The sequence below is a fragment of the Nicotiana sylvestris genome, chromosome 12 (assembly GCF_000393655.2).
Source record: "Nicotiana sylvestris chromosome 12, ASM39365v2, whole genome shotgun sequence".
NCBI classification, from domain to species: domain Eukaryota; kingdom Viridiplantae; phylum Streptophyta; class Magnoliopsida; order Solanales; family Solanaceae; genus Nicotiana; species Nicotiana sylvestris.
Genome location: NC_091068.1, coordinates 56,537,756 through 56,561,443, shown reverse-complemented (window position 1 = coordinate 56,561,443; position 23,688 = coordinate 56,537,756). Strand labels below are relative to the sequence as shown.

The following is a 23,688-nucleotide window of genomic DNA, read 5'->3' as shown; positions in this document are numbered from 1 at the left end:
GTTTGGTATAGCAATGCTAAAATCGTATTCTGCTGGGCGGGGTGCCTCTGTCGGCCATGCCTCGTCAAATCTGGTTCTACTGAAGATTCCTCGAGGATGTTGCCCTTGAGCCATTTCCCGATCGTTGCGAGGTAGGTTGCGTCTTGTGGCGTTCCTCCTATCCGCGGTGCATGGATGGTACCTCTATCTGTTTGGCATTAGTTTCCTTGTCGCAATCCTGCTTGGGTATTCTGAGCCTGAGGAGGCTCCCGGATGGTCGTCCACAGCCCTGATTCGTGGTTGGTGCCGGGTACTGGCATCCGACCAGATCTCGGTTGGGTGTTTAATCAAGCTTCATTTGAAATGTCCTGGAGTTGTCGGGCATGGTTGGTTTAAGATTCGGGGCGAAGGCCTGTGTTGCCCAGTCACCCGAAACCGGGGGCGATCTTATTTGCTCTATCAGGGAATGAGGCGCGACTTCCTGTGGCATTTCATTCTCTCTTTGTTCGACCTCAGATGTGTTGAGCTCTCCCGTTCCTGCTTCGATGGCATCACCGTGTGCTTCTGCGGAGGAATCTGCTGGTATGGAAAGCGAGTTTATGAGGTCAGGGGCTAGGCTGAGGCGCCACATCATGGTTCTTTTTTAGAGTGTTTCCCCGAACATCTTCAATAAGACGGGCTCGAGCTCATCATCCTGAAGGTCGCTGCCTTTTCCCGCGCACGTGTAAGCGATGGTGCGCTCGTCGGGATCCGAGGTCCTATCGTACTTAGGGAGTTACGACATTCCAGATTTCGGTGAAACGGGTTCCAGAACGGCTTCCTCGGGGAACAACTGTTGCATGAACTTCCACGAACCTGACTCGGTCCTCTTGGAGAGATCCCCAAGCATCTTCGCTACGACAAGGTCTGTTATTGATCCGTTGTTGCATGATCTCTTGGGTACTCGATCGGTGCGGGGAGCTTTTCCAACGCTACTGTACTGGAAGTCTTCCGATGGTTCTGCAACTAAGCAACAACCAACTACTGTGCCTGCAACATTTCAAAAATATCGTGAAGACTAACTTCCTGTGTTTCCCGAGCCGGGGTTTGTTGGGCTTCCTGTTGGTCGATATACTGTATGCTCCCATCAGTGTGCGAGGCTTCGTCAACCTGCTGCGTGCCTTGCGAACCCGCGTCCGCTGGAATCGGCCCAAATGCGTTATCAGGGTTCTGCGTCATCGCGCCAACCACTGGAATAGCCACACCGTTTCTACCGTGATTTTCGGGATAGTCGTTCTCGACTCTATTTACCGAGCCAGACATTTTGACCTGAAATCAAGAGATCTTTGGACAAGAAAAAGTTTGAAAGATAACGTGCGTTTGTGCAATGAAACCAGCAAGAAAATAATTACTATTATTTTTAGCCCCACGGTGGGCACCAAACTGTTTACCGTGAAAATGATAACACCAATTAAATTTGTAAATGAGATTCTAAAAATACGTGATCTATTCTCGAGCTAGTTGTTAGAGCAGTTGATGCTAAGAATATGAAGTTTAATGATGAAATGCAAGCTAGGAACGGGGCAATAACCAAACCTAAAGGCTTACTGTCCGGGCACATTTTACCGTGGGGATACGGGCTAAAACGGGGGATTGGACAAACCGAGAAACCTACTGCCTGGATGTAAGACTGGTCGATGGTGGACCTCGGGGTCGATGTCAGGGTCGAGCTCGAGGTATCGGGGATAGTCGGGAATGGGATAACAGTTAAGATATGATTAAATAAAGCTCTTTACGGCCAATACCAAGTGATAAAATGAAGAACAAGTAAGAAAGCGATAAATATTAAAGTGGCCTCGGGCCAGTGAGAACGAGCAAGTTAGAAAGAAGAGAGAGAGAGATATTGTTGCACTTGTGGAGAAATAGAGCAACCTCAGCCTTTTATAAGGTAATGTGAGTTCCCTTTATATAGGAGGGGAACTCGGCTACAGTACAACATGCATTAATTGTTAAGTATGGAGATGAGACGGCTAGATGCGTCGTTTCGGCGTAGGCCTTGGATAGGCCGGCTTTGCCAGACCTAGCCGCATGCCTTGGGAGCTTGCCCTTCTTGTTCTGGATTCGATTTCCATCTTCTCTGAATCGGGCCTTGACGAGCCCCGAGGTAGGGAACTCGGTCGTGGCTTCCCATCCTCGGGGTCTCGAGGCGTTCTTCCGAAATGACTTGATAGCGAGAAATCAAGTCCTCTGATTTCGCCGCGTATATTGACACTTATGCGACCCACACAACGTTTCTGCGGTTGCAAAACTGACCGCAGAATTTCCTTCTTCTGCCAAAAATTTCCCTCAACACTTCAGAGCATTCTTCAACACAAAAACTCCGTGTGAAATTTTTTTTACAACCTTTGACTCATTAGTTTACAGCGGCACCACAAAAACCTTTAATTCCTTGGCGAAAATTTCCAGGGCCTTATACCCACATGGTCAAAACCCAAGTTCAGGGGTAGATCCGGACTACTGATAATCTCACAAGTCCAAATATGTGATTAAATTTCAAGCCGAGTTCAAATAGTTCCTCAAATACCCAAATACACCCTCTTAAGTTGTAGATAAAGACCCCAATTTTCTCTTTAAAAATCCATGTTCTAATTGTATAAATCCATGGGTAATCAAGACATATTATAAAATCTAAGTGAAAATTACTTACCCTCAAGGTAGTAGTAAAATTCCCTTCCAAAATCGCCTCTTCTCGAAATCTATGATTAAAAATATGAACGAATAGGTAAAATTCCGAAATTTAAAACTTAAGTAGTCTACCCAGCACAACCCTTCGTGAAGTTGGCCCAACCTCGCTTTCGCGAAGCACAAATCCTCCCCCGCCAGAAATCCTCCTTCGTGAATGTGACAGGAGCCATGCGAACATAAAGGCTTATAGCCTTACCTCTTCACAAACGCGACAAACACCTACGCGAATAGATAGGTCAAAGCCTCGAGAATAAGATCCTTCTTCGCGAACGCGACTCCCCATTCGCAAACGCGAAGCACAACAGCCAGAACCTGCATAAACGCGACTCCCCTATCACGGAAGCAAAGAACAATTACCCCCTCGCCCAACTCCTTCATTGCGAACGTAGGACACCTCTCTTGAATGGATGATACCAGACACTGACAGAAATCAGCCATCACAAACATGCTTCGGGCGGTCTGAAAATTACCCGAATCTCCGGGACCCCTTTCAACCATACCAAGAAGTCATATACCTAATCCAAACTATCCAAAGACTCAAAACACCAGAAATAATATCAAAACCAAGAATCGAAGGTCAAACACCTTCTCTTAACATTCAAGCATTTCAACTTTGCCAAACATATCGGAAGCATTTCTAAATATTCCAGATCACAACCAAACATTGATCACAAGTTTCAATCAACTAAATATGAACTTATCCAAGGTTCCAAAACTTCATTCAGAACCCGATAACATCAAAGTCAACTATCGGCCAGACCTACAAACTCTCCAATTCTTCTAATTGCCAACTTTTAGCAAATAGGGCCAAAACCTTATAGGGACCTCTGAATCCGAATCTGAATATACACCCAAGTTAAAAATCACCATATAAATCTATAGGAACTGTCAAATCACCGATCCGAAGTCGTCAATTCAAAAGTCAAACCTTGGTTAACTTTAGCAACTTAAACTTCCAAAATGAGACTAAATATTCCAAATCATTCTCAGCCTTCCCGAAACCAAACCAACCATCCCCCAAGTCATAAAACCTCAGACAAACTTACGAGAAGCATCAAATAGGATAACGTGGCTCAAATACACAAAAGGAATAGCCAGGTCGTTACATAAATGGAATGCAACATAAGCACATCCAGATTGTTTAGTATAGACTGTTAAAATCTATTATAAACCTTTAACATAAATCTGAAATGTTCATATTCAACCTCAAATTTAAAAGTTTACTCAAAATCACCTAAAATCTTTACCAAATTCCCTCAAAATTGAGATATAAGCTCTGTAAAATGGACTCAATCTATTGTAATAACACTCAATCCAAACAAATAATAATTTTGCAAAATTTTTTTTTTTTTTAGCCAAGTTTCAAAATGAGCTTTAATGGAATTTTGTTTTTCTCCTTCAAGTTTCAAGCTCAAGTTCTTCCACATATAATGAATACAATGCATAACTTTAAAATTTTAAGAGACAATATCAGCTTCAACGATTGAATCAATCATGTTTGCAATCAAAGAGTGAACAATGAAGAGGAAGAAGTAGACTGTATAAATGCTAGTTATTTGCTGAATTTGAAGTTTATAAAAAATTCAAAATAGCCCTCGACCAAACGTAAATCCTCACTTAGCATTTCTTGGGTTAAAAATAAATGACAAACAAAATAAGGGTTCAAACTTTGAAATCAAAACTTATGGAGACCACGAATTCTTCCAAGTTATCTGATGTCCCAAAATCTATACATGTATTTAATATTCATTTATTGCATTAAGATTTTGAAGCATGTACTGAGATTCTTGTAAAGTTGCAAATTGCTTACCCTAAAATCGGATAACAACTGAATTTATACGCGGTTTTAAGGATACGCCATATAATTTGGCACAAAATAATAAGATACGTAAATTGATATTGAAATTAACTGCAAATAGAAATAAATGCAAACCGAAGGAAATGTATAGCTTTGGCTCTCGAGCTAGGTCGTCATCGACCCAAACGAATATTTCACTGGAAAATATGAACAAAGTAACAGAGTATTGAAAGCTTATAAAAGAAAGGTAGTATATTGATTTGTATTGCGTAAATGTGATGATGCTTACAAATGATCAGACCCCCTTTATATAGTAGGGGAGTCCTACTCTTAATACAATTCTAAATACAGTAAAAAATTCTATGATTAACTAATAATCGGCCTCTTCTTGATATTTGCCGTGATTCGCGTCGTGATCCTCGTCCGATTGCGGATATTTTGTCTTTCCGTTATTCGACTCTATAAGCTTCCCTCGATCTCCATCTCATTTGGTCTCGATCTTGGCCGATCTCGATTTTGGTCGTAAACAAAGATTTTGTACTATAGTTCGATATAATATGAGGCTGATCCTTGATTTATCGTGCTCCAGTCTCGATCAGTCGCATTGAAAGAGCAAGCCCGAATTTGAGCATATACACGTATCCATAGACCATAGTGATGAGGGAACCAGTTTAAGTACATACCTTAATTTAGGAGCATGAAAGGAAAAAATATCTGACAAAGACATTATTATCTTTCCTCTGAAATGTGAAATCCTTATATTCATTAAATGTGAAAGAGAGGTTACAGTTTTGGTCAAAGGTAATTAGAATGCATACAGTAAGTGGGAAATATATAAAAATAATAGAATATATATCTATATATCTTTAGAGCATTTGCACACTCGCACAATGATAGTGGTAAGAGAGAGAAAGAGACAAAGCAAAAACTGTGTAATGTTAATGAAAAGCCGGCTACAACTCTGTCACAACTCTACACTAGCAATTATCTCTACGCGCTATACTTCCATTAATCTTCCCTCCCCCCAAAACAATCTTCAAACTATCGCTCTTCCCCCATCGATCTTGAAACTTTAATTTTCTTGAAGTTGTTGCTGATCAGATAGGTAGATATCCTCTATTGAGATTATAAAGTAACTTTGTTGAAAATAAATCCATAGATTGGATTTTGGAAAAGATTGGATCTTGGAGGGTTAATATTTAAATGGGTTGCTTCTCCTGTTTTGATTCAAAGGAAGAGGAGAAGCTGAATCCTCAGAAAGATAGAAGAGATGATCGCAAGGAAGTCCATCTGACGGCTCCTTCAAATATATCCAGGTTATCTTCAGGTTGGTGTTATCTCTTTCTATTTAAACTATGTTTTAATCTGATCTGGGTGTTGTTCACTCGGCTGCCTAATTCAGCTCTGTTTTTATTTGAGTTTTATCAGTAGAGTAATTAAGTATTTCCTTGATCAAGATTGATTTGTGTTGGCTCTATTTTGGGTGTTGCTCACTGGGTGCCTATTGTTTCTACTCCGTCTTTGATCAAGATTGAATTTTTCTTTTGTTCTATCTGATTTATCCAATTATGTATTTCTGCTGAATTTGATGTACAAGTCCAATATTTCCAGATGGAAATTCGTAAAAAAGAAAAAAGAGAAAAGGTGATGCCTCCTTCTTTACCTTTTCAACAGTGGAAATAAGATAGGGGATTATGGTTCTAATTTGATCTGGTTGATTATTGGGGAGGGTCTCTGTTTGGTATGGAATTGGTTCGTGTCAATCTTGAACTGGACTTAAGATTAAATCTTTCATGACTTCCTCCATAGTGAAACGGGAAGTATCCTCTTCGGACTTTGGAATAGAATTTGGACTCCAAAGGTCTATTTGAATTTTTCCCTTTTCTCTTCACATGTCATACTTCTCTTCAAATGTACAAGTCCAATATTTCCAGATGGAAATTCGTAAAAAAGAAAAAAGAGAAAAGGTGATGCCTCCTTCTTTACCTTTTCAACAGTGGAAATAAGATAGGGGATTATGGTTCTAATTTGATCTGGTTGATTATTGGGGAGGGTCTCTGTTTGGTATGGAATTGGTTCGTGTCAATCTTGAACTGGACTTAAGATTAAATCTTTCATGACTTCCTCCATAGTGAAACGGGAAGTATCCTCTTCGGACTTTGGAATAGAATTTGGACTCCAAAGGTCTATTTGAATTTTTCCCTTTTCTCTTCACATGTCATAATTAAGATCTTTCCCGGTCGTTATGGATCTCCACTGTTTTATTTACAGGAGCAGACAGGCTGAAAACAAGAAGTATCAATGGTTCGAAGAGAGAGTTTTTGGGGCTAAAGGATGCACCTGACGTTCAGATTGCTGCACACACATTCACTTTCCGTGAGCTTGCAGCTGCTACAAGTAACTTCAGGCCAGAATCTTTTATAGGTGAAGGAGGGTTTGGACGTGTTTATAAAGGGCGACTACCTAGCGGTCAGGTAATTCCTGATGAGGCTTGATCTTTTAGTTCTCCCAGATTATCATGCAACCAGGCGACACACTTATTCCTTGGGATTAGAGGCTTCTGGGTAGCAGTATGAAGGCCGCATTCTGGCATAGGCGATTCTTATAGCAGCAGTTGTTACAATGCGCTTCAAAGTAGCAAGATGAGCCACATAAAATGACCTCCAGTCTACAATTATTTAAGATTTCCTTATCCTAATACATACATATATACATATATACTACATCAACCATTGAATTCCTAATCACTTGAACCATACCTAATACTTCCAATTTATGTGATGGTGTTTGACTGGATATAGAGTTTAAGAAAGAAAGAAAGACTTTTGTAACTTGTGGTCTAGAAAAAATCATAGATATTTATGTAACTATAAACCATATTATTAAGCGCAAAATGAAAAGTTTAAAGTTACATTATTTCTAAATATAGAAAAATGTCATTATTTTTGGTCAGACGAAAAAGGAAATACCATCATTTGGGACAGAGAGAGTAAATATTATAGGATGACTCAAACGAGACACACATTGGATAACTCAAAAGACATTTGAAACCAGACACTTAAACATTTAAGTATACTATTTCCAACATTTCCCCTCAATTTTAAAATGTCTTTTCATCTGTTCAATCGCTTTATTTTAGCTTCATTTTCAGCATCCTCGTTCTGTACGCCTTCCAAATTTGCTTTCAATGATGATCCTTGAAAGAAACTAGGTTGGTGATTTGGACAAAACATTTCACATTCATAATTTCAACTTCTCCATAATTTTTTCCTGAATTGATCTAAACTGAATAGTCTCATGTGCAGGCAATTCACTCTCCGTATTCTTCTAACCTTTAGTTATTGCAAGCAAAACTCAACAAAAATTTCTCTATCTTCTTTTGTTTCGTGTCTTGTGAAATTATTCAGGACGGGTCCTCAAATCTGAAGGATTTTCTCTTATCTTCAAATAGGCCTCTCAACAGGTCCTTAAACCCGAAGAAGCACCTTCAACGGAGGTTGCCCATTTTTTTGGCCTTTTCCGCTTCTAGCATCATACAAACGCGCTGATACCACTTGTTGTAATATAATGTGAGCAATGTTATCAAATATATGGACAAATAAATTGGAAAAAAATTACTATAAAGTGAAATATCAATTGTTTAATGTCGCATTTTCATGATTACACTCATTGGCAAGGAATAGTATGCCTTAGAGACTTGATGCGATACTAAAGCGGCCACAAAGTGAGGCAAAGTGCTCAACACATTTTGAGTCTCGCTTCAGGGCTTAAGCGCGCTTCAAGCGCACCTTTGACAACACTGAATGTGAGCTCTACGTAACATCATAAGGCACAAAAAGGATGGAAAAGGGAGAGAAAACTTGAAGTACAATAGTATCATTCTAAAGGACTTCGGTTTTACGAAACAACACACTAGACTCACACTAAGTTGTGCAAATTTTACATTTGTGGTGCCACACCCGTGTCAGAATTATTTCGATTGAATTTATTTCTATTATTTTTGTTTATATTGTTTAGTATTTCAAATTTTGTATAGAATTTTCTTTTTTATTTATAAATAAAAAAAAGTAATAAATACAAAAAATAGAAATAATAAGGAAGAGTAGGATTTTTTCAAGGAATGACTGGTCCATCAGAAAAGGAAAAAGGGGTGAAATTCGATTTCTTTCACTTTCATTTGATTCATTGTTAAGACGAGATATCCTTATCTCCCTCCCACCAATACTGGAAATTAACAAACAAGAAATCTAGTGAGAACACTGACACTAGTATGGGTGTGGGATACATATCTCGACAATCAACATTAGGTACTCTGACCAAAAACTACGGAGAAATTAGAGATAAGATTTGGCATTTTGATTTTTCAAGACAAGAGCTAGTGGAGATTTCTAGAGGGCTACCTACAACTTGAGAATAAAAGATTAAGGTACTACATGTAAGTCTTCCACATAATGTGTCAGAATTTATGGGATGCTTTTGTAGCTCTATTTTTATGCATAGTCGAATATCCGCATCCGAATCCGTACCTGATTCCGTACCCCGAATCTTAAGTTTTAGATCATGAAAGATCCTAGCATTAGATCTGCACCCATATCAGACCCGTGCCCAAGTCCGAGCAATTAGGACTCACATATATATAGTATAACTACTACATCAACCCTTCAACTCCTAGTTACATGAACCATAACTAATAAACATTTGTAGGATGACTCAAAAGGCACACCTTGATAACTCAGAAGGCATATGAACCCAGACAGTTAAAACATTTTACTATCTCCAGCAGGCAGAACATAAGAGGTAATGGATTAGGAAACGAAGAGAGATAGATAGAAGCAAGAGAACCAAGTTATCTGTATTGATGTCAGAATTTGTACCTATTTTTATCTGTCTAATGTTCGGTTCATTGTTTCTTTTATCCAATTTGGTTTTCTTTTTCTATTTTCTTGTCTGAAACCAAAAACTTGCAGAACACTCACCTCAATCACCCTGTGGCCTGTGGGCATTAAATAACCCTAAAAGTACATTGTGCATAGCCTCTGTGTCTGGCTAAAACTAAACCAGTAAAAAGATCTCAAACTCTTATTTTTTTTAAAAAGTAGAACACAGAAAATCAAATGGTAGTGCAGGACATTTATGATGCTTATTCTTGCCTTAACGAAATCTGCTGGAGTCCCATTTGCTGATCTCCCTTTAGTCTGCTCAGGGACAGAGTCATTTAACGTTGGTGGGGATGAACATTACATTTAATTTGGGTTGTGATTTGCTGAAATGCTATGTTATTACTCCCTCCGTTTCATATTATATGAGGTAGTTTGACTCAGCACGGAGTTTAAGAAAAAAGAAGAAGACTTTTGAAACTTATGGTCTTAAAAGCTTAAAGGGTAAAAAGTTTGTGGGGCCATGACATTTGTGTGGCTATAAAAGCTTCTCATTAAGGGTAAATGAGTAAAATGAAAGAGTTTAAAGTTGAATTATTTCCAAATTTAAAAATGTGTCATTTGTTTTGGAAAAGACTAAAAAGGAAAGTACCTCATTTAATATGAAACGGAGGGAGTATATCTTAAGAAAAAAAAGGCAAAAGTAAAAACGATATTGGTATACATAATCAGTAGCTTACACTCACTATGGTTCTTCAAGGCATTTTATTTTCTACAACCTACAACCAAAAATCAGCTCATCATACTCTACTCACAAGTGCTACTACATCAAAAGCTTCAGTCTGAGGGCTTCTGGTTATACTTCAAGGAGAAACCAATAAGTTTGTATAAAGCAAGCTCGAGTTAATGTCAATTATTAACAAACTGTGCTAACTTTTCTAGATGTATTCCTTCATATTACAGTCATGTCAACTTCATCATAGACATTTAAGAAGAGATTGCTATCACTTGAAACTTCCCTTGTAATTATACAACATTTTTGTTACCATTTCCTTTAACGTTGCGAGGAGTATTGCCAATCAAAGTATCTTAGCAGTATAGGTAAATATATATCAAAGGGTTGAAGCAACTAGCAAGGCATTATCATAGAGTTCGATAAATATTACTCTCTCCGTTTCAAAAAGAATGAAACTATTACTATTTAGGGAGTCAAAAAAAGTTTTGTTGAACCATGTTTTTTGCAAATAGTTTTTAAATATTTTGAATTGTTCACTATTGTGACTTATAGTACTTTTATATAGTTTCTACATATGTTAATTTTATTTCAAAAAACTTAAAAAAATCTTTGTCTAAATTCATACCGAAAATTAATCAATTTGAGCCCTCGTACTCCAAAAAGGTTCAAACAAATTAAAATAGAGGGAGTAATAATTTATAAAATAATACTTGAAACACCCTTGGGGTGCGACTCTTCCCATGACTCTGCGTGAAGGAAAATATTTTTTGAAAAATAATTTTTTTTTTCATGTTTGGTTGACTTAAATGTTTTGGAGAACATTTTACTTAACAACTCATTTTCCTCTAATTAAAGGAAAATGACTTCCCTACAAAAAGTAGGAAAATATTTTCCAAAAAATCTCTTTCAACAATCCCGCCCTCACCCCAATCCTTACCCTCCCACCCCTGCCCCCAGACCCTGTCGGACCCAACTTGGAAAACTCGACCCTAAATCCCAATCTTGACCCCGGCCCTAAAACCCAATCCCGACCCGAACCCCAAACCCTGACCTTGAACCCCCATCTCGACCACCGATCACCGACCTTGACCACAAACCCGGACCCCCACCGCCCCACTCCTCCCTCACCCTCACCTGTTTCGTCTCCCATAATATTTGGCTAGATTATATATTTTTCTAAAATTATTTTTTGTTGTCTAACCAAACACTAGAAAATAATTAAGAAAATCACTTATTTTCCAAGAAAATATTTTCCGATAAAATATTTTTCCGATCCTAGAATTTTGAAGCACTGCTAGTTAGTGTATGTAGAAAAAGAGGTAAATTTCATGCTTAATTGTTTAAGCAAGGCATTATCATATTCTTACATTACTTTTCTTAATTCATATGATAATTTCTGTGAAGAAACTCATAAAATGCTGCATGACAGAAATAATAAGAGATTAATGGTTTGGTAGTTTACATAGTTAGACGATATGTCATGCCATGTCCAACATGTGCCATTAGTTGTGAGTAATTGAACATTCTGAGAGGATCAGAAAGGAGATAAGATATTCATCTCATTTGACTCTATGGACTTAAATACTAGAAGTACCATCTTTCAGCTTCTTAAATCCAAAATCAAACCTTTTTGTTCTCTAATCATTGTCAAGGTTTCATTCACCAAAATCTTGAATTTATGTTATGTTCAACAATTATGTATACATGCTTGATCTTCCCAAGTTGTTGCTGTAAACTTCAGTTAACTATGTCTGATGATAGTTGGTTGATCTTCCCAGGTTGTTGCAGTAAAGCAATTGGATAGGAATGGGCTTCAGGGGAATAGAGAATTTTTAGTGGAGGTGCTTATGCTTAGTCTTCTTCATCATCCTAACTTGGTGAACTTAATTGGTTATTGTGCTGACGGGGACCAGAGGCTTCTTGTCTACGAGTTCATGCCTTTGGGATCACTAGAGGATCACCTTCATGGTAACCTATTTTGCATGGCATTCTGTTTCTATGATCTATATTTCTTCTATTTTTATGTAGCAAATGGCTTATACCCCAATAAAATGCAGCAAAATATTGTATACATATTACTTCGACTGTCCCAAAAAAGAATGGTGGGATTCCTATTTATGAACATTAAAGAAAGTACGTGAATAACACTTCTTTTAATTTAAAAAAAAAATTGATTAGAAAAAATTGGTCAAAGGAAAACTGTTTGACAATCAGGATAGTAATAGTTATTTTTTGGGAACTGGAAAGAGTAATAAAGTTATTGCTTTGATTCATATGTGATTTTGCAAAGTACAGTTTATGTTCAGCTTTACATTTCAAATGATTGCATGTAAGTGACGGGAATTCAAACTGCTAAGTTGTACTTCAACTCGAAGTTCTTAATGTGCTTGTGATTTATTTAGCGCACAGACAAAACTTGTCCATCTTTGGCAAAGATGGAACCAAGGAAGAACTAATTCCAATAAACATAAATAAATAAAAACTCAAAGAAAGGAACTATATCGCTAATGCTATTAAGCAGCTAAGGGAAGGAATTGTACCTGAATACAGCGCGGTGTTCCTAGCAACAGAGTAAGCAAAAACTAAGGGAATTTCTAGTAAACAGTGTGAGGTACTATATAAAAAGTCTAAATCTGATCAAAAGTTTGCAGAGTTCCCTTTTAGTGAAAAAGATAATGATAACTTGCATGGAAGAAACCATATATTTCGCAGGCATTCAGGCAGCCAGTACCAGAGTTTTCATTAGAGGAATCTTTTCCATGAGATCAGAAGAAGCATCCAGTTGATTTCATGAGGATGGCTAGACCTGTTTTGCGCTCATTGCTTTTGCATCTTGACATCTATACATGTAGTACTGTGTTATCAAGAGTAACCAATACTTAAGCCTTTGATGATGCTATGTTATGACTCCAGTATGTGGTTCTTCGCACATGGAATTAGATTTGAATTGCCATGGTTGCCATTGATGTATTGTTTCTTGTCCCACCAGAATTTGACTTATACTGCCATGATAGCATTCATCTTAAAAATTGTTCACACATTCAAAATCAGTGGTGCCGTATGTCAATTCATCTCAACTATGATATTCTTTTTGTTTGTACACATTAACTCTGGTTGTAATTGTTTCTCTACTCACTTAAATTTTCATACTATACCTTGAAACTCCAAACTTTCCATTATTAATGCTGCCTTGTTGTTTCCCTGCCAGTCCCCAATTGCCGGAAGCCCACCTGCCATTCTTTCCATGCTATTATGTGACATGCCTGCAATTTAATCAGAAGTGTCAGTCAGTGTTGTATAAATTTTTCCATACACAGCACAGATAAAATTTAAAGACAAAGGGGAAGAAGAATAGAAGCTTATTATCCCCTGGGTCCTTAATAAGATGATGGTTCCAAGAGCTCTCATTGCTTTGCGATTGTATTAGTTAGTGATCTCTCAGGCATATTGTTGATGGCATGTTTTCAGCTTGCATCTTGTTTGTTACCTGTTTCATTAGCTTTTTCTTGTGAACAATCCTGTACTGCAGAGTTTTGTGGCTCTAGGCTTAGTATTCTTTAGCGATCTCATGTGAATAAGCGTAGTGCAGATCTCCCTCCTGATAAAGAGCCACTAGATTGGAACACGAGAATGAAGATAGCAGCTGGTGCAGCAAAAGGTTTGGAGTACCTTCATGATAAGGCAAACCCTCCTGTTATTTATAGGGACTTCAAGTCATCCAACATATTGCTCGAGGAAAATTTTTTCCCGAAGCTTTCAGATTTTGGACTTGCAAAACTTGGTCCTACTGGAGACAAGTCACATGTGTCCACAAGGGTCATGGGAACTTATGGTTACTGTGCCCCTGAGTATGCCATGACTGGACAATTGACTGTAAAATCTGATGTCTATAGTTTTGGGGTTGTCTTCTTGGAGCTTATCACTGGGCGTAAGGCTATTGACAGCACCATGCCTCAGGGAGAGCAAAACCTTGTCGCATGGGTAATCTGCTTTATGTCTTTCCTTTCCTTTAAAAAATTATTGAGTCCATCTCTGTGTGAAAATAACATGCTCTCAGCTATCAAATTGTATGATTGATTATCCTTTGTATTGTGATCGTACATCCAGGCTAGGCCACTGTTTAATGATCGTAGGAAGTTTGCAAAATTAGCAGATCCAAGGCTGCAAGGACAATTTCCAATGAGAGGTCTATACCAGGCTTTAGCTGTGGCGTCCATGTGTATCCAAGAACAGGCTGCTGCTCGTCCTCTAATCGGGGATGTAGTTACTGCACTTTCTTATCTAGCAAATCAGGTAGATGATAAGAGAAATAAAGATGATAGAGGTGGGAGAATATGCAGGAATGAAGATGGGGCAGGAGGAGGATCAGGACGGAAATGGCCGGACTTGGATGGAGGATCTGAGAAGGAGGATTCCCCAAGGGAAACAGCAAGGATGTTAAACAGGGATTTGGACCGAGAAAGAGCAGTTGCGGAGGCTAAAATGTGGGGCGAAAATTGGAGAGAAAAGAGAAGACAAAATGCGCAAGGCAGTTTTGATGGCACTAATGGATAGTCAGTCATCAAATGTTCCAGGATCCAGATTCCCTCCCTGACTCATTCCCCTGCTAGCTGGGTTTGCTGTAACCGTTGAAAACGGTAGTCTTGATCTGAGCTCGTAGTTTGTTAGCTCGATGCCTGTAAAAATTGAAACGTTGAAATTTCTACTATCTCAGTTAAGAGTGTGATGGAGCTATAAGGGAACTGCTGGAGCCACCTCTTTTTTTTTTTTTTTTTTTTTTTTTTAATTTTATAAAATTGGCTGTACTTTCTTTTTCACTGAGCTTTTATCCAATTGTTTTCTGGAACATAAGAGGACAAATGGGAATAGTGCAAATAGAGGACGTATTTCAAATTTGAGAGTAACGTCTCAAGTTGTGGTTAAGTGTTTAGCTGTCTTTTCCCGCACCAAAGGATCATTTACTGTCTGTAATCTTTGAGTGTAACATGTTATATACGCTAATCTTTGTGTTTTATGGCAGAAACTTTCTCTATGTCTCAGTTTGTGGTCACGATGAATACGTGAAAGCATATTCATTCTCAGCTAGTGCTAGCGTGGTTGGCTTTAGTCCTGTGTGCTCCTTTTCTTATTGATTTCTGAAGAGACAATTATTATCACAAAATCCAAGCCCAAGTAACAAAAATGAAGGAGGGAGCTATACATACCATATTAACATGGGACCAAACTCCTCTCCATTTTTCACTCTTTCCATTTCCCTAAGTTCCTCTTTAGGTTTATGACACTTGTTCAATTGAAATATCAAAGGTCCGTGTTTACTTAACTAAACAAAAGCTTTAACCATGATTAATAAAGTAGTAGATAATTACCAAGAAAATAAAGTAGTAGATTTTACCATTATTTGAGAAAAAAGTACGCTCATCTTCTTTTAAATAAGTTATTTTATTTTTATAACAAATATTTTTATATTACTAAAATTTCAATGCAACAGCAACAACATACCAAAAGACCCCCGGCTCCGGAAAATATAAACACCAAATTAATGTAAATATAGACAAGAAGGGACAATACCAAAAAGCTATATAAAAGCAGAATAAAAACAATAAGATAGAGGTGATCAACAATGAAGGAAACAACGGTTAGTCATAAAAAACTACCACCAACAGAAAGCAAGATTGCGTGTCAATACTATTGTTATTAATAAAATTTCAATGTTTGAAAAAAAAAATAGCCTGGGTATGACAAATAATTTGTAGTCTATCATTTTAGGCGAGAAATGCTCGTATATATGTTGTAGTAATTCTTTTAATTTAGGCAGAAAACCGCAATTCAGGAATTAAATAAAAAGATGCAAAACCTTAAGAATAATAGATGGTTTTGCTTTTTTAACTGTGCTTAACTTTGCAGATATGTGCTTACTTGTCTTAATTGTTTATATATTGTCTAACATATACTTGTTTGCCTAGTTTTAATATTGTTACTTTTATCACCAATTATCTGTTACCGCCATCACATACTTTCCTATCTAGTCTTGGTTGTACATTATCACACACAAATGACACGCGAGGGTTGTCTTCTACACTCCTCCGGACCTTCTTTCAAAATTCTCTAGTCTTAGAGAACGACTTTATTAGGTCAACTGACATAACGTCTCGCAATATTCAGTCCAACTCAAAAATTAGGAAACACTCTACTCTAACAAACAAAGGTCATGCTGCATAAGCCTTAGGTCAGTCGGTCCTTGATATTGACTCATGATTAATAAAGCCACCTTAATGTCAACAGGTCATGTACCCAACAACATGCCTTTTGTGGAATGACGAACCTATCCGGATGAGACGCTAAAGATCCGGAGCAAACACTAACCAAATCCGTTCATCTCTTTAGATGGAAATCAACCACACTTGGGAGCACTGGCCGCTTTGATGAACATTTGAGCCGGCAAAGTCCTCATTGGACTACTGATAGAATTTTAGGATCCAGCTAAGGTGGTTTTCAAGTTCGTCAATTGTGAATTGACATCAATACTGGAGGAAATCACTAGCTTTACGAAGTTTCCGTTTGCCGAGAGAAAATCAATACTGCTAGTCGCCATGCCCGACCACAGGTTCCTTCATGCATTGGTCCTGACAAGCAACAAGAATTTGAAAAACATTCAAGATAGATGGGTGAGCTTGGACCAACTGTTCGATAGATTCAGACACCAGGAAAGTTACGAGTGGCATCTGGATGAGTTTCAATGCAATCAAGAAATGTGAGAGAGTCTCTGGCCCCTAACCTTTTCTCTAGCATTGTTGGGATTACTAGTCTTCCCGCAAAGAAAGGGACGAATCAACATCAACCTGCTGCCCCTGGTCTTGGAAACTATTCGAGGGAATCTGCAAGTCACCCTTGTTCCCATGATATTAGAAGAGACACTCCGGGCATTTTCAGCATGCTCTGGAGGATACGACTTCTTCAAAGGCCACAACCTACTACTCCAGATATGGGCCATCAAATATTTCTTTCAGAGGGAGGCAACCGTCGACTATTTTGTGGGAGTCAACAACATGATCAGGTGCCACAACGAGAGGATGAGACACTTATTTGCATAGCAAGGGCAAGAGGAGTGGAGAGACATGCTGACCCATATGAGTGGAGAATCGGTGAACTGGAAGCTTTTATGTTTATGTTGCAGGGCAATCTTCAGGAGCCCCGGAAAATACTTCATCGAGTTAGTGGGACTTGAAGGAATTCAGTCGTATGCACCTCTGCGGGTTCTAAGGAAATTTTGTTTGATCCACGACGTGCCCCTCTGGTCAAGGGCATCTTTATCTGAAGATGATTACAATGGACAAATTCCATTCCCAAGGGTGAGGAGACTTCACGATGAATGGAACAACTTGATCATGATGAAAATAGGTCCGAATTCCTGGTGCTCCTCCTGAGCACTTCATGTGGATCAACAAGGAACATGAGTTGGATCGACCTAGCAGAAAGGGATTGATCGGATTAGAGGATTCGGCAGCAGCTCTGCAGATCTACCATAATATTCTACTCCATTATCTTGTTACCATCGCCATGCATCGTCAAATGATTATAGGGTCAGTCGACAACATGTTGCCGCCACCAGAGTACGATGATCGGGTGATTGAGTACATACAGATTGAATCAGAAACAGAGCCGGAAGAGGATCCTGAAGAAAAGCTTAAGTACGACAATGTCAAGGAGAAGGAAGAGGTCGAAGAGGACCCTGAGGTGGATCTTAAAGAAGAAAGCTTGGGAGGTGACTCTGGGGATGATTATTAGTGGCTGGTTGATTTTCCTTTATCTTGTACCCCCTTTCATTTCCCGAAGGGAAAACCTATAAGCCTATGTAATGTTGTGAACTTTGAAAAGTAATGTTGTAACCTCCGCTCCCATCTATTGTAATCCAAAGCCTATCAATGAAAGACCAAAGTTTGCTTCAGATATAGACGTGTCAAATCTGATAGTACATCAAATATCTGCAACATAGACCTACCTCCGGCAAATAGAGGTCCTACATATCTTAGGAAACGTGTTTATCTGAATATGTGAACTAACTATCCTATGTGCTTATATTTGTGCAATTTCTAACTTCTATTTTTCTTTATTTTCTTGCTTTATTTCTCTTTTTTATCTCCCAAAAATAGAGGCTGGTTTGTGTTGATACGTAAGACTAGCTAAGCCACCATACAATCTGAGATCTAAGGGAAAGATGTCTGCAACCGATGACCTGGCTGGAAGCACTCTAGTAATAGCCGACAACCCAGGGAAATCGGGGGAAAAGAACGATATCCGAATTGATAAGCATGTTGCCAGAATAGCGTAAGAAATGGAGTCGCTAAGAGATGTAGTATAGCATATCCGGGAGCTGGCACACTTGGTCGTGACGACTCTTCCACAACCACCCCTCTTCCCTTCATTAGATTCAATCCCTAATCATTTCCCTTTAACTACACGACAAACAAATAGCACCCCAACAACAATCACTGCAAATCCCCCAACCCAAGTTATACCACAGTAACCCCCATAAATCCGCCAAATCCCTCTATACATACACCTTATATCCCGAAGAATGTCCAAACACCATACAACACACCAGTCACTACCAACTTATTTCATACCCCCTCACGACAACATCACTTTTGCCAACAATCAGACGAAGCACATACCTATGGCACACACCGCCACACATGAGTGGTATGTTTCCCCTGTATATGCCACCTCAGAGACTACCTTTACAGCGCTCGTCACTGTTAGAGTTCCATACAAGATCGACCAATATGATAAGTTGGAGAAGGAAGCAAAGTACAAGGAGGAGGAGTGAGTGTCAGAACAGTTGCGATTGTTGAGAAAGCTGTGGAAGAATCTCCAGGTTGCTCAAGGAAGAAAGAGCCTGGATTATGAGCACTTGTGTATACATCCCGATGTTGACATGCCCGTAGGGTATAATCCTCCAAAGTTCGAGATATTTAATGAAACGGGTGATCCCTATGCGCATTTGATGGGCTACTGTGACAAGCTAGTCGGGGTAGGAAGGAATGAAAAATTGAGAATGAAATTGTTTATGAGGAGTTTGACAAGAGAAGTACTTACGTGGTATACCAACCAAAACCCCATGAATTAGAGAGAATGGCAAGACATGGTAGAGGATTTTATGAACCATTTCAGGTTTAACATTGAGATCACTCCAGACAAGTTCACCCTAGTGAATTTGCAGAAGAAACCCTAGGAGTCATTTCAAGAGTATGCTCGCCGATGGAGATCGATGTTGCCAAGACCCAACCCCTGTTGGACAATAATGAGCTAACAAGGTATTTCATCAGGGCACAAGAAGGGATTTACTTTTAAAAGATGAAGGGTATGATGGGTCAGAATTTTGTCAAGTTAGTTAAGATGGGAGACTTTTGGAAGAAGGCATCAAATAAGGCAAAATATTGTCAATGGCCATGCTGCAAGCTGCCAGAAAGGCAATACAATTTGGTTCCCTAGGAAGTGGGAAGAAGAAATATGAAGTATCAGCAATTATCCCCTATTATCAGTCCAGTCCTCCTCGTAGAAACAGTTCCCACCCCATAAACACCCATCCTTCACCTCAGCCCACATACTCCCCAGTATAAAACACCCAATCGTACTACAATGCTCAGCCTCAATACAACCTATCCGAGCCCATATAAATCCAAAACCACCACGATCATATGCCCCAGTCCAAACAACAACCCACAAAAATACACCCGCTTATGCGCCACAGCCACGCCTAAACCGAAGGAAGAAATTCCAGAAACTACAATCTAATCATTGAACCCTTAGCCCAATTGTTTGAAAGGCTAAAGAGAGTCGAGCTGATATACCCAGTGGAAAGGAGAATTCACGACCAACCTTCTAAATATTTTAATGCAACCAAACATTGTGCCTATGTGTTACCCCGGCTATACTAAATGTGAATCGTAATCCACTACCGAACTATAGAAATCAAGGAGCTAACATGATTGCATTAGACGATGATTATAATCTGAAGGGGACCATCGTCACTATTGGGAATGCCGAAGCTACAAGGGTGCCACCCCGAGAGGCTCATTTAATTACTGTATAGTTGAAACCTCCTGTGATGGTCCAAACATACCAACCACGGCCCACCATCGCCATATAAAATGAGCAGAGTCAAGAATACAAGATAGTGCCATAGACATACCACCCGAAAGAAAAGGGTAAAATGACAGACTCCGCACCCACTCACATGATGACTAGGTAAGGAAGGTGTTACGCTCTGAAGGAGATAAACCGAGGGAACTCGAGTAGAGAATAGAATAAAAGAAGAAACATAACAAATGCCGAGGTGGAGCATTTTGGAGGAAGATGCCAGTTACGGAGTATTTCGTGGAGGAACAACTAAGAAAGACCATTTCTCACATATAGATCATAGATTTGTTAATGAGCTCCGACATTCATAAGGATTTTTTGGTAAAGGTGCTAAGCGGAGTAAGTGTGCCAAGAAATACTACTAGCGAAGTATTAGCAACAACCATTGGAAAAATGGTCGAAGCAAACATGATTTCCTTTCGGAGGAATAAACTTCCTGTGGAGGGTGTGGATCATAACATAGCTCTGCATATCATGGTCAAGTGTGGGGACAAAGTATTCTTTCGAGTTCTTATCGATGGAGGATTCGGAGTGAACATTTGCCCGTTCTCTACTTTGCGAGAATTGGGAAGTAAAGGGAATTCTTGTAAGTGAGGACTTTCGATGGGTCGCAGAAGGATGTCATTGGAGAATATGCTTAGCCTTATATATTTGACAAGTTGAGTTCCCTATATTTTTCCAAGTGATGGACATTTCGTCTTCATACAACCTGTTGCTAGGAAGGCCCTAGATGCACATGGCAGAGGCAATTCCTTCCACTCTCCATCAGTGTATGAAATTCGAGTGCATTGTCAAGAGATTGTGATACATGGGGAGTGGGTCCAGTCAGCTTACCTAGAGCATGAAGTCCCTTTCATAGAAGGACTAGATACGATCGCTTTTCATTCGGTCGAGATCATGCAAGCAACAAAGATGGAGAAGAGTGAGCACAATCATGGTATGCACCCACTGTACAAGTCAAAAATTTCAATGAGAGAGATGATGAGGTATGGGTATCAATCAGGGACCGTTAGGAGCCCGATCAGATGGGATAGTAGAGCCAATTGAACCAAAAGGGTAGAAGGGTACCGCTGGCTTGAGGTATTAACCTACAACCGGAAGGACTTATATCGGTAACACTAGGAAGAAGGCTTTTGTACTAGAGCGTGTTCCGGGCCTTAGTCAGAGCTCATCACCAGAGGATGACATCATTGATGGAATGGGAAGATTGTTCACGACTATGATCGAGGAATGTTATGAAGAAGCTGATATCAAGACACCGACCATTCGGGATACCGAACTAGGAGAGACCTTGCAAAATTGCACTGTCAGTCCATCTTTGGTTCGTCGGGAGTCTTGGTAGTGTGGAATTGTAGTAATTTTGAAAATGCACGGTCAATTGAGGCCTAAAATGTGCCTGTACGTTTTTGTCAAATTGTCTCTTTCAACGTTGAGACGTTCCTTTTGATGAAATAAAAAATTACTTTTCCTGAAATCATTGCAAATTCATTTTTCGCTCTTATTTATACCTAGTTTTCCTTTTCAGTAATCAAATTGATAAAAACTCGCGTTCCAGAATTATGATATGCAATAAAACCCTTGGTCAAAACGAGCCACACTACGAAGAGTACGACGAAAGCATGATGCATGAGAACCTCATGCAAGAGATAAAACAGAAGAAGCCCAACCTTGAAAAACAAAAGTAATCAACTTGGGAAACGAAGAAGACGTGAAGGAAATTCGAATCAGCATCCATCTAAAGATAGAATAGAAGGAAGAATTCGTAGAGCTCCTCCGACAATATATCGATGTGTTCTCTTGTTCATATGAATACATGCCCAGATTAAATATTGACATCGTCTTGCATCGGTTTCCCACCGATCCCTCCAGACCACCAGTCAAGCAAAAACCTAGAAAATTCAAGCCAGATTGAGTCTATGGATAAAAGAAGATGTCAGCAAGCAGATAGAGGCAAATGTGGTGAGAGTCACTAACTATCCTACATGGTTGGCGAACCTCGTACTAGTACCAAAAAATATGGGAAGATTAGGATATGTGCAGACTATCGAGATCTCAATAAATCTAGTCCAACGTGTGATTTTACTCTACCAAATATTCATATCCTTATCGACAACTCTACAAAGCACGAGTTACAGTCGTTCATGCATTGTTTCGCCGGGTACTACCAGATTCTGATGCATGAAGAAGACGTAGAGAAGATGTCATTAACCATGCCAAAGTGAGTTTATTATTATAGGGTTATGCCATTTGGTCTCAAGAACGCTGGTGCTATGTACATGAGGTCCATGACAACCCACTTTCACAACATGATCCACAATGAATTTGAGGTGTATGTGGATGACACATCATCGAGTCATGGAAGAGTGTAGATAATTTGAGCGACTTAAAGAAAATTTTCAAACATTTGCGGAGGTTTGAAGTTGCATCCTACGAAGTGTGCATTTGAGTCCCCGCAGGAAAACTGTTAGGCTTCATTCTCAACATGAAAGGGATAAAGTTGGATCCTTCAAAGATCAAGGCCATTCAAGACTTGCCACCGCCCAAGAGCAAGAATGACATGATGATTTTCCTCGATAGATTAAACTATATCAGCAAATTCATAGCCAGTCCACAGTAATCTATGAACCTATTTTCAAGTTGTTAAAGAAGGATATTGCTACAAAGTGGATGAAAGAGTGTCAGAAAGCTTTCGACAGTATCAAAGAGTATTTGTCGATTCCCTAGTGTTAGTTCCTCCCTAACTCGGGAAGCCGCTGTTATTATTCTTGTCCGTTTTGGATAATGCATTTAGATGTGTGTTAGGACATCACAATGAGATTAGAAAGGAGGATCAAGCTATCTATTACCTGATCAAGAAGTTCACACCGTACGAAGCTAGATACACCTTGTTAGAACGAACCTGCTGTGCTTTGACATGGATCGGTAAGAAGTTAAGGCACTATATGTCAACATACACTATGCATCTGATATCCCGGCTCGATTCACTCAAGTACATCTTCCAGAAGCCAATGCCTAAATGAAAGTTAGCCAAATGACAGATTCTTCTCGGTGAGTTCGATATTGTGTACGTGGCGCAGAAAGCTATCAAAGGGCAAGCATTGGCCGATCATCTCGCAGAGAACACGGTAGACAAGGATTATGAACCACTCACCACGTACTTCCCAAATGAAGAAGTGTTGTCAGTAGGGGAGGATACAGAGCCATACCCACAATGGAGAATGTTTTTCAATGAACCAACAAATTTCAAAGGTGTAGGGATTGGGGTAGTCCTAATTTTTGAGACATGACAACATTACCCTACTTCGACCAATAAGGTTTCCTTGCACAAATAGTATGTTGGAATATGAAGCATGCATCCTTGGAATTAGGATAGCAGTCGATATGAAGTTCAAGGAATTTTTGGTCATAGGAGATTCCGATTTTGTGATACACCA

At 39.3% G+C, this 23,688-nt stretch overlaps 1 protein-coding gene across 1 annotated transcript; it reads left to right on the top strand.

Moving 5' to 3' along the window:
- Positions 1 to 5,369: 5,369 nt before the first annotated feature.
- Positions 5,370 to 14,837, top strand: LOC104215202 (serine/threonine-protein kinase PBS1). The gene is made up of 5 exons (XM_009764956.2): positions 5,370 to 5,828; positions 6,773 to 6,975; positions 11,893 to 12,082; positions 13,704 to 14,095; positions 14,222 to 14,837. The coding sequence occupies exons 1-5, from the start codon at positions 5,705 to 5,707 to the stop codon at positions 14,666 to 14,668; spliced, it is 1,356 nt and encodes a 451-aa protein (XP_009763258.1). The 5' UTR covers positions 5,370 to 5,704; the 3' UTR covers positions 14,669 to 14,837.
- Positions 14,838 to 23,688: the final 8,851 nt, after the last annotated feature.

Bases quoted from the DNA above. Each gene is read 5' to 3' on its own strand.
- LOC104215202 (XM_009764956.2), top strand. From the start codon at position 5,705: ATGGGTTGCTTCTCCTGTTTTGATTCAAAGGAAGAGGAGAAGCTGAAT. The intron at 12,083-13,703 runs GTAACCTATTTT...AGCGTAGTGCAG, and splicing joins ACTAGAGGATCACCTTCATG to ATCTCCCTCCTGATAAAGAG. The intron at 14,096-14,221 runs GTAATCTGCTTT...TCGTACATCCAG, and splicing joins AGCAAAACCTTGTCGCATGG to GCTAGGCCACTGTTTAATGA.